Genomic DNA, 12,228 nt, shown 5'->3' with positions numbered 1-12,228 from the left:
GCCAAGGCCGAGCAAAGCTAGTCTAGTCCATTAAAATGACTAATGGCATCCTGCCCAGCATTATTTGATGTGATATTATACCTGATGACACTAAATGCTTTTCTCATGTATTGGAACAATTGACGCTGTTTTTTTAAGTGGGAATCTAGTCTCAGCAGTCTGCTTTTCTTTTTAAATACTGCCTGACCAAACTACATGGTGCTGAATTGTGTAATGCACATTTGCATTATTTTTATTAGCTCTGTATCTATAAATAGGACTGGGAATTGCTGACATCGGCTATCATGAAAATAAAAATATCTATGATACTTTAATTAGGGAACTGGAAAATTCTACCCAACTATTCCACTGATAAAGGTATTACAGGATCATGTTAGTTGTTGGCTGTGGGCCAGATAGCTCTATCTATTCTATAGCCTGGGGGTAGGACACATATACACATGAGCATGAAAAGAAGATGAGTAACTACACTATATGTTTCCTCCTCTCTTCTCACTTTCCACCAGACTTACTGTCAGCCTTTTTTTGGCTACACTTTCATGGGTGTTGGACCCAATGGAAAGTAGGGAGGACTTATCCCCACCAATATTTAACTGGGAGGAGGGACTTTCCTCCCCCACAAAATTACCAGCCCCTTTTAGTGCTAAATATAGCCTTCAAAATGTAAACGGATTACTAGGGTTGGAAGTTGGTGTCAGTGATGTTTTTTTGTATAAATTATAGCTTTCTTACAGTCCCTGTAATGGCTTCACGTGGTTGCTCTTTAGGGGTCTGCAAAGACCCAAGCAGGAACCCAATATTTTGAGAGGGCCTCCGATCAATTCACAGTTGTGATTCTTCAAGCATCCTTGAGTTCCACAGCATTCCAAAACCAAGTCTTTTGTCACTAACTTCTTCCAAACTTCCCCAGTGGTAGAAGGTCATGAATTTTCCACATTATATATACAACATTTTTTTCCTCAATAGGATTGTTTCTTTTTACAGAGGGGATAATTTGGCTTTGTTTGGAAGCAAAAGGTACTGAGATAAAATCGAGACTTTATCCAAGAAAATGTTTAAATGAGCCTACAGGATTTACATTTATCCTTGAAATAGCTATCAGTTGTCACTTAACCTTACAGTCATAAGGACCTAAGAAATCCAAGGGACAGATTGAGTGGAAGAATTCCAACCAATGGAATGAATAAATTCTGTTTTTACTGCACCACTCAATGCTTAATTTTTGGTTGTGAATTCATTGTAACCTTGGTGTTTAAAATATAAGTAGTACAAAACGTTTGGATACCAGTGTGATTCCACCTGTTATTGCTATCTATGAGAGCTGACTTCAGTAGGAATAGGAGCAATCTTTTGTTTCCAGGCATTAACTGTTATATTTTACTTCTCTGGGTGTATGCAAGTGTTGGGATGGAGGAGCAGGTAGTATTCTACTAATGGTTTCTTTAATTGATCTTGATTTTTAAAAAAGTTTAAAAATGTACAATGCCCACAGAAAACCATTTTGGCAAGGGATTTATTATTGTATCATCTGAACTCCTACATGGGAATTTATTGAAGATCCATAAATGCTGTGCTGCAGTGGGGGATAGGATAGCTCAGTGGTTTGAGCATTGGCCTACTAAACCCAGGGTTATGAATTCAATCTTTGAGGGGGCCATTTAGGGATCTGGGGTAAAAATTGGGGATTGGTCCTGCTTTGAGAAGGGGGTTGGACTAGATGACCTCCTGAGATCCCTTCCAACCCTGATATTCTATGATTCTATGATTGTACAACCCGGCTACAACACACAGTCTAATCAGTTACATAGTTTTTGCAGTTCTGAAAATTACTAAACAGAAACTTCTGTGTATGCAAAATAATGTAGGTGAACCCCAAATCCAACATAGCGACACTGATGCGGCATTGCCAATATCACCCTGCCACAATGAGAGCTGTGCAAAACTTGTTGATTTCACTTATCCAGCTGTTCAGAAAATGTTATCATTTTCAATTTAGGTAGTTCTCTCTTTGTTAGTTTCACTTTAATTTTTAAGTTTGTTCAAACTCCATGGGCAAAGGAGACACACTAAGTGGTGAATTTTATTAAGTGCTAAGCAGTATATACTTAGCAAGAGTTCCTTGGGATTAGCTTAACCTAGAAAACCATGATCAGTTTCACAAGTTACCATTACAAAACCAAAATGAAATTGTGAAACCCAGCTTCTAAGAGCACTTCACACTGTCTTGCAAAGACAGCAGGCATTTAGTTTTGAGCTGTGACAACAGGTTTGAAGGCTATCTGAAAGTGTGCAGGCTCTTAATTGCATCATAGTGCTAGCATCTTAACATCACAATGCTATGTGATATAGTAACAATGGATGTGATATAATGTTTTGATTTGATTCATTGAATTCAAATGGGACTTGTTTGAGCTTGTTCATGGGTTATTCTGAACTGCTCATTCAGCCATTTTGCATGCAAAGTTATATTTGTTTGTTAAAATGTAAATGTACAGAACATAAATGTGATTGGAACACTGACTTGCCAAAAGGGGAAATAGAATAAGATATTTTTTTCTGAAACCAAAATAGCTTGCCTACCACTTTAAAAGAAACCTGAACCATATTGTTTGTGGTTTTTCTTAACATATAGGTACTTAGCACACTGACTTCCTGTACTGGCTGACCAGTCAAGAGCAGCAAGGTCTCTGCTAAAATGGAGAATGACTTGCAGTTTGTTGTCCTGTGTATTGCTGTTAATAATTAAAAGAGCTAGAAATACATGTTCAGAGTGGAGGGCATTGTCTCCAAAATAGATATGCAATTTTGCATTACATTCCATAGAATTCAGACTTCCATTCAGAAAATAACTTGCACCATATTAAGAAATATAATCTATTATCTCCCAATAACATGTAAAGCAATCCTGTATCCAGTATATTGATCTGCTCTACTGAGGCTGACATTTTACATGTGCAGAGATTATTACTGTTAATGAGTTACCTTCATACAGTCTCTCAGGACCAGACATCAACGAGAGGGTAGACTCTGATTACAGTAAGTTTTTTAAGGATCAGAGATGAAAAAGAAAATATTCTGAAGTAGGATACAGCTTTTCAGGGCCCAACATGTGCCTCTTACTTAGTCTCCTGACCTGGCTTACACTTTGCTGCTTCTACATGAAATGAAGGCAGAGAGAAGAAAGAGAGAATCACACAGCTGTGGCTCAGGCATTTCAAAGTGTGCTAGACAAACTCATCCATATAAATGCCACTGGAAACCTGGTATTTTCTCTGCAGGCATGAGGAGGAGAGAAAGATACTGGGACTCCTACCTGCCAAGAGATGGTGGGTGCGAGGAAAGGAGAGACTCCTTCCATCTTACGTATAAGAGAAGAGGGGAAACAAACACACACATCAGGAACCAGGAAGGGGGAAGAGAATTAAACCCCTTTCCTTCACAGCAACCAGGAAAGCATTACAAAGCCCAATGGAGTTACAGGAACGTGACCTAATTGTGTATTAATAAATACAACACCAACAAAAGCCTCTCAGTACCATGTCTGGGTGTGACAGATTTCTGTTACCAATCTGCCTGAGGCGTCAGGTGATCAGGCTGAGGCCACAGGATCGTTAAGGGAAGAGATGACCGAACACACCAAGTGTCTAAGTTTTAAAGCTTTATTGATAAAATAATAAAATAACAGCAGAGAGTGATGGGTGCTCCCCACGTCACTCAGAGGAAGGAAGAAAGCATTAGTACCCGAAGCCCTAACCCACTTTCATACTCACACCTGCACTACCCAAGGCTGGACAGGCCTGGGTGTAACGTAAGAAGAAGAGGGGCAGAGGTGGACAGGAGTTCTGTCCTGTGCGCACAGGTCATCCAGGGTCCGCTGCCAATCTCCAATTTGCTTCAGCTCTCGGGAGGGTTTTAAACCTTAGGGTCCTTTGGGGGCATCTTAGTCTGGGACTTCTGCCTCCCCCCTACTCCCTCCCCGTGCTCTTTGTACTGGTCCAAGCCGGCCTTTCGTGGCTTCTTCAGTTTTCCCAAAACATCCTGGCTTTAGGGACACTACATTAGTTGTTTTCCCCCTTGTCAGCCTTCACTGTCTTGCTCGGTTTTGGAGCCGCTGCAGATTTATGCAGTTGAATCTTCTTTTCTCGTGGCTGGTCGGAGTTGGAATCCAGGCTCCCCACCCCCGTCTTTCTTGGCAGGCCGCCGAGCGTCAGTTGTGTGCTTTGGCCTTGAGCTGGAGCCAGCGTCTTATCTTCAGACTGAGCTAGCCAAAGTGTTGAGTTAACTTGTTCTCTGCTCTCTCCCTCCTTCCCCCTTTAGCCTCTCGCAGCCTGCAAAGGAATCTTCCACTCCCCACTCACACCTTTGACCCTCCCCAAAATGCTTTGTGTTGCTTGCAACAGTGTTAGCAACATGCAGTGCTGATCTGCCTTCCCAGGGAACCCCCTGGGGGGGAGGGGGGTGTGACATAGGTTTCATGCCATATATTTACCTCTAAGTTCTTTGAGAAACTAGTTGACAATGATTAAGTATAAGATTATGTCACAGAGGTCACAGAACTCACAGATTCCATGACTTTCAGAGACCTTTGTGACATTTTCTGCTTCACCCCCAGTGTGGAGGGACTGGAGCTGTCAGCCGGTGGTGACCCAGAGCTCTTAGCCACCATTGGTTTTGGGGAGACCTGTAATTCCCTGCCATCATGGGTTGTGGTGGGGCCTTGGAGCTGTTAGCTGCCGTGGTATTGGAAGCTGCTGGACCCCTCCCACCCCCATTGGAGCTCAGGCTTCAGTCACCCCTCCATCAGCCCATTATTTTTAGTAAAAGTCACAGACAGGTCACAGGCTTCCAGGAATTTTTGTTTATTGCCTGCGACCTGCCCGTGACTTTTAGTAAAAATAATCATGGCAAAATCTTAACCTTAACAATGATTCAGCTTTTCAGTTCTTTAATACTGTGAACTCATTTCAATATCATTTAAACTCTGAAAGCTGTTTGACATATAGACCTGGCTGAGAAACAATTTTTCCCGCCCATGAAAAATTTTGAATTTTGGGGGCGAGGAGGTGGACAACCAAAAAACCCTTTGTCTCGAATTGGGAGAAAACGGTCAAAACACTGCAATTTTTCACAGGCAGGAGAACCAAAAATGGAATTTTTTGGCATGTTTTCTTGGCTGCTCAGGAGTCCAGGAAGGCATGTAGGTGAGGTGGCAGGAAACCAGGCAGGTTTCAGTCTAAAGTTTAGTCAGAATTGACACGTCCCCTCAGAATGTTTCAATGTAGTTGAAGCTGCATTTTCCAGTGGGAAGACGTTACATCCGAAAACGTACTGACCAATTCAGTTGACAGCCTCCTACCAGCAGTGTTTGAACCTGGGGCCTCTGGATCTAAAGTTAAAAGTCTACTTTTTCTGATAAAGGACCAGAGTGACAGCATAGAGGCAGTAGCATGCTCAAACCATTTCCTGGGATCAGCCACTGAAGGGAGACAAACCCATACTGGATTAATGTGACTACAACGTGCAGTATGGTTTTAAAAGCAGTACTACTGAATGCAGGTGCTTCATATATTTTTTAAGACCTCCTGTTTAGCCAGTATCCTGGCTGAATGTGAATAGTACACATTTTTTTTGCACTACATTCCATGGTCTCCTAGGTAACTTTTGATTGTCCTTATCTTACCAATGAAGATATTGGGGAGAGAACATGGATCATCTTCATAACCTAATATTATGTAAAATAAATAAGAATTGCACTTGAATTCCAAACACGTAAGGACACAGAACCAGGATTTGACTTTTTGCCACAGGTCCATTAAGATGAGCACTCTGTCTGGGGCAGTAGCTATAAAGAGATACTTCAGAGAGAGAAAATCATTGCTTGCGTGCATAACCAACAGTGCAATGCTTTATGTATCCACTGCAGACTTTGCATCAGGAAGCATAAGATCTAATTTGCTTAACAAATATTAACATAATTAATAAAATTAAACTGCTTTTTAAAATCCTGCTCTGTTGTTTGAACATGACTTATAGTTAAGGTTAACTTTTTTCACAGTTATTTTTAGTAAAAGTCATGGACAGGTCACAGGCAATAAACAAAAATTCACAGAACCTTCTGACCCATCTGTGACTTCTACTAAAAATTAAGGGGAGGTTTGATGGGGGGACAACTGAAGTCCGAGCCCTGCTGTGTGGGGGGCAGGGTCCAGCAACCACCGCCACTGCTGAGAGCTCTGGGGCTCCCTCGCCAGCCGCAGCAGCAGACAGCTCCATGGCACTCCTGCCACCCACAGTGGCTCAGAACTCCGTGGCCCCCATCCTGAGGCTGAAGTGGAAAATGTCACAGAGGTCTCTGAAAGTCACAGAATCCATGACCTCCATGACGTAATCCTTACTTATAGTAGTAAACACCACAAGCTAATTCAATGTTTCTCTTTTTATTTATGCTTATCTTAACCTGCTATTAATTTCAGATAACCCCTGCCCCCCAATCTTTGTATTAGGATATAGGATAAAAGAGTGAATAATCAGTTTTCACTGTATCTACCTATCTGCTGATGTCCACTTTATTTGAGGTACTAGAGAGACGTAAATACAACTGTTATGTACAAGAGCTCTGTCTCTGACTTCACTAGGCTTTGGATCAGGCCAGCAAGTGCACAAAAGTGCATGCATTCAGAGCGTCTTGACTCACTGAGGGCAGGTCTACACTACTGTTTAATTTGATCTAACTTACTTTGCTCAGAGGTGTGAAAAAGACACCCCCTCTCAGCAAGGCAAGTTATAATGACCTAAGTGCTATCCACACTGGCGTTATGTCGGTGGGAGACACCCACCCGCTGACATAGCTTCCACCTCTTGCGGAGGTGGAGTAATTATGCTGACAGGAAAGCACTCTCCTGTTGCCATAGAGCGTCTTCACCAGAAGTGCTACAGCAGCCAGCTGCATCAGTGCAGCTGTGCCGATGTAGCACTTCTCGTGTAGACCTGCCCATAGTATGCCTGTTGTGCACAACATAGGATTCTGCTGCTCCCTAGCAAATAGCGCCACATGTTGGAACTTCCTTCTCCCCCTTCCCCCCTCCCCCCCCCGAAAGGAAAATGACTTCAAAAAATTCCATTTTATAAAATTTACACTAAAAGTACATGAGAGTTTTATGGGAAGTCCTCAAAAGCTGGGGTGGAGATTTAGCCCTATTTCCTTTTGGAAAGCTTATAGAAAATACGATTTTTTTTTCCAAAATACAGATGCTTGCTACTAGTTGAGAATAACCTTTGATATTTCTCTTGTCATTTCAGAATCAGGGAAAGGGACAACAATGGATCCTATGCTCTCTGTCTGCTCAGTGAAGGAAAAGTACTGCATTATCGTATTGACAGAGACAAGACAGGAAAGCTCTCTATACCAGATGGAAAAAAGTTTGACACCCTCTGGCAGGTCTGCTAAATTAGTCAGTTGGGTAACTCTCATCATGTTTTTATAGCACCAAATAAGGCAGTTTCTGTTTTACTTTACTGCACATCTGCAATCTTTAGCTAATTGGCCACATATTTCTAACTTAATTTTTAGTGATTTTCATCCTTTAGGGGAAAAGGGGGAAGTAGTTTTTAGTATAGAAGGCTATGTAAGCGGTACAGGTAGTTGTTGTTTTTTTTAAATATTTTGGCTTAATTTAAAATTGCTCTAGTTATTATTTAAAGAATTGTACATTTCCTTGAATGAAAAGGCATTTTCATTTGTAAAAGCAAGATTAAATAATAGCTCTATGGCATTTCTGTAACATCCTTTGTGACAAGCAAAAGGCAGAACTCTGGTGTGGTAATCACAAAGGGAATAGTTTAGGATGCTAGGCACACATAATCCTCTTTAGCTCTGTGACTCGCTAGCTGGCAAACTGAGAGATACAGCCTGCCCAGCATTACCAACACTGTCTGTCTAAATCCTGGCCCAGATTAAGTAATCATGGAATGGATTGCTGATTATACTATAGTCTGTAATAAAGATGAGGCACTGCAAGGAATAAATATGGGTAAATTGAAAGCACTAAAGAAAATGAAACAGTAGCAGATTTCTGCTGCCACCTATTGTTTAAAAGTATATTAACACAAATTGTTATAACTGTATGTGTATAATGTAAGTCTATAGTTGTATATAATAGTTAGCCTTTCCCTTAACTATGCATATCCTTCCTGCTTAATGAAAAGCTGACAAAAATGCTGATTTACTAGTGTTCTCCACTATTGATGAGGAGACCTGTATGGGCAAAGCAAATTCTTCCACCACAGACAGACATACTGGTGGGAGGCAGGATTTGCCTGTGATCCTAGAGCTGTGTAAAATAAATAAATGCATACACACACCCTCGCATAATGAATATGTACATTAGATGCTGTGCACACACAGGCACAATTTAGAAAGATAGGATTGAGAGAAAGTACTGTGGTGGTCTGAACAGAGCTGCAAATCCTGCCTGCATTCCCCCATCCCACCCCACAATAGACAGTAGAATGACTGTGATTCCACTGTCTGTGTGCAGGTAAAGCCACCCCAAAATGCAAAGGCCAGTTCTAATAACAATACATGTCTTATTGTTAACATCACAGTAGTGTCTACAGACCCAGCCAAGGGACAGTACAGGCATACAGTGAGAAGCAGTGCCTGCCCTGAAGCATGTGGGCATGACAGACAAAGAGTAGGACGGGAAGCAGAGGCACAGAAAGGTGAAATGACTTGTCAAGAACAAACAGCAGGTATTATTGCCCATTATTTTCTTTCCTCCATTACCTTCTGACATTCTCTCTTCTTTTTTGCCCTGGTAGTTAGTTGAACATTATTCATACAAACCAGATGGGCTGCAAAGGGTCCTCACAATTCCATGTGCACGTCTTGGCTCAGAAAATGGTAAGTTATTCAGATGATTGTAAAACTCTAATGTTCCTGCTACAGATAAGAAGAGGTGTGTGCATTTTCTTCATTACAGGAATAGGAACATGCAGAATATTATAAAGAATTGCTCAGGGATAATAGTGATATAAGGTATAGTAAGTAGTGTGAGAAGGTGTGGGGAGATTCTATATTATATAGAGCCATATTCTTGCCTCCAATGAATGCTAATCCTGATGGCAATTAGTCATAGAATCATAGTTGGAAGGGACCTCAAGAGGTCATCTAGTCCAATCCCCTGCTCAAAGCAGGACCAATCCCCAACTAAATCATCCCTTGCTATCCGCAAATATTTTAATTCTTCTTGGGATGGTTTCTCTTTCTCAGGAGGTGAAGTATTGTCTGCAAGCTTTTCAAGGCCAGTAGGCCTGGCAAGTATTCTGTCTAGTCCAGAAAGCAGAAAAAAATTCTGGGCCAGGTTCTAAGGCTAGTTTATATAGCAATAGGGGGTGAAAGTCTCAACAGGTCATAAAAATGGCTTTTTCTTCACTTGAAAATTAGTTCTCATCAGAATACAATATTGTAGCATGGTGATAACTAACATGGTGTTGAACATGACTTACCAATCAGTGTAGACAGTGATTGTTGTGTTCAATATCTCGTCAGTTGGTCATAAGTAAAACCTATTGGAACCATAGTATGTAAAATCAGTAGTTTGGTAAGAGGCCATCCACCTGCTATTTTTCGCTGCTATATTCCCCACTATTGGTAAGAATGGCAGCAATCTGTATGCTTACAAAGTAATTCTTATGTGTGATTCCCTTATAGCTAACATCATTTTTGACACCCGTCCACCTCCACTTCCTGGAACGCATCCTAAGGTAAGAGTAAGCAGTAGCAGTAATGCTTATGTTTAAGAAAAGCAAGTGAGATCCTTAGTATTTCTTAGCATTTTAGGAACTTTAATGAATGCATGCTCAGTTATATGCAGCACATAATTTCTTGGGCTTGTTTTATAGGCACAAGATTCAAATATTATGATCTATCATATGAAAAAGCTACACTATGGCAACATTACTGGCTAGATCCTGCACTAACTATAACAGCAGGGGGGAGCTGAGATACTGCACAGTGCATCTTCTGTTTCAGGAACCTGCTGGCTAAAACAGAATCACTTTGCTGAATAAGTACAAACTATTTCCACAGTTAACACTTGTTGCTGACATCTGGTTTTGCAAAGGCCTGATCCAATATGCGCTGAAATCAGTAGGATTTTTTCCACTGACTTCAGTGAGTGTTGGGTTGGGCTATAGCTGACTGGGAGGCTAGAAGCACCCTTGTTTGACCACAAACTATGTACCCTTTAGGATGTGGTTTGCAGACAGAGATGACAGCCAGGCCCATGCGCTGGGCTGTCTGGAAATATTCTGCCCTGCTGCTTCTGCAAAAGATGAAGAGGCAGTCAAAGATTATCTAGACTTTCTTCTTTTTTCTCCTCACTGCTGCAGGGGGCAGGATTTGGCCCCAAACTTGAAATTTTAATTATACAAAGCACAAGAAATTCATAAGTGAGGTTCACACCAAACAGAACTGCCCTGCTTGCCCATATGGACTGCAAAAGAGTCTTTAATTACATGATCGCCAAACATATGCAATCATATCACTTGTTATATTTTAGGAAAATACAGGCATACTTTCAGAGGCACAAATGGCACCTATATGCCACTAGTTTTTAAAAATATCTAAAATATGAATCTTGTACCTTTGACACTTATGAATGTTTAGACTCAGGTTTAGGATTCCAGTTAGGGAAACATCAGATACAGAAAAACAATACAGGAAGAGTCTGAAATTGTTGAGCTCTTGGGAAACTCTTTCTGGGGAAGAATGAGAGAGCCGATATACCCAAACTGAGACTGTGTTTTAGGCCTACAGGGGCCCATACCAGCCAGAGCTTGATAAGTGGGCAGTAGTTAGGTAAACTGTCCTGGCTCTCCATGAGTGATGATCAGCTAAAAACAAAATGTCACATAAACAGGCGAGCATACAATACATGAGCCTGTGGTGAGGTGTGGGCTGGTGATAGCATTTAGGTAAACAACAGCATGGTACCCTATGTTCAGCCTTTTAGTGTTTGATCAGTAACAACAGAACATGAAAGGCAGTGGTGCCAGAGAGGAAAATGTAATATTTAAAATAATAATAATAATGCAATACCTTTGCCAAGCAACGCACAAAATGTGACAATAGCATTTCTGCCTGATGCATGCATGTACATAGGCTGCTTGAATACTCACAGTGGCCTCAGGGACAACTTTGACTTAGTCACATACTAAGGGCCAAGTCCTGGACTAGCTCACACAACCCAGTTAGAGGGGTGACTGCACCACAGCCATTACTGGAGCCTTGGAGGGTCAGGGAGATTGACGTAGTAATTTTTAAAAAACAAAATAAACACTTTTTCTCACATAAACAAGAGCTGTGCATCTTCACCTTGATCAAAAGCTTTGGGTGAAATCCTGGCCCCGTTGAAATCAGTGGGAGTTTTGCTATTGACTTCAATGGAGCCAGGGCTTCACCCTGTGTTTTTAAACAAGAAAAATTCCTGGCTCTCAAAAGTGCTGCTTCCCTGCCCTGCTGGCTCAGATTAGCTCTAGCTTTTGTGCTGATGCTATGACTGCTCAAACTAATGACTGTGGCCTGCCATCCATTCCCTTCATCACAAAACACATCCACCTCTTACTGCGACGGTAGATTGTTCAATGGTTTTTTCCACAGAGAAATAACCCCAGGAAATACTTCCATGAGACTGAGAGAGATTATTGTGAGAATACTGTCCCAATCTGCTATATCATCATACAATATCTGGATTTGGGCCAATATTTCAAAAAGTGGTCCATAGTATTGGATGCCTGAATTTTTGGGTGCTAACTGAAGACACCTTAAAGTGGCCTGATTTTCAGAGAATAGGAGGCCAATGCTTTCTGAAAATCAGGTCTCTTTGACATATGCGTCCAAAACCATTAGCCACTTTTGAAAATCTTGGTCTTGAGGTTTGGCTCATACAACATATGTGTAACTAAAATTCTATTCAAATGTGAAGTTTAAATATGTCAGTGATACACAAGTCATCTTATTTACACAACCTTAGTGGAGGCAAAATGTTAAAATTCAGCTTATGCAAGAACAGAAAATACTGCTTATATGCTTGCAAGTTTATAAAGGAAAAGTAAACACCTGAAACTCTATAAAGTGTTATCTTAGAAAAAACGGTAGTTCTATTTTTTTTATACTATTAGCTGAATAGTAGGTTAAATTGACCAATATTGTGTGATCATATAATG

At 41.1% G+C, this 12,228-nt stretch overlaps 1 protein-coding gene across 6 annotated transcripts in view; it reads left to right on the top strand.

Moving 5' to 3' along the window:
* Positions 1-12,228, top strand: part of SYK (spleen associated tyrosine kinase) — a 76,443-nt gene that overhangs the window by 42,265 nt on the left and 21,950 nt on the right. For 5 of the 6 annotated variants that reach the window (XM_037901672.2, XM_007056784.4, XM_043546754.1 and 2 more), the window contains 3 exons: positions 7,300-7,438; positions 8,821-8,902; positions 9,713-9,765. In XM_037901672.2, the coding sequence (XP_037757600.1) occupies positions 7,300-7,438; positions 8,821-8,902; positions 9,713-9,765 (274 nt within the window). Of the gene's footprint in view, positions 1-7,299; positions 7,439-8,625; positions 8,722-8,820; positions 8,903-9,712; positions 9,766-12,228 lie in introns of those variants that run through there. The other variant, XM_043546756.1, reaches the window with a different exon arrangement.

Source organism: Chelonia mydas, chromosome 5 (assembly GCF_015237465.2).
Source record: "Chelonia mydas isolate rCheMyd1 chromosome 5, rCheMyd1.pri.v2, whole genome shotgun sequence".
In the NCBI taxonomy this organism is placed as follows: domain Eukaryota; kingdom Metazoa; phylum Chordata; order Testudines; family Cheloniidae; genus Chelonia; species Chelonia mydas.
Note: the sequence above shows the minus strand (reverse complement) of the source record. Positions and strands in the feature narration are given on the sequence as shown.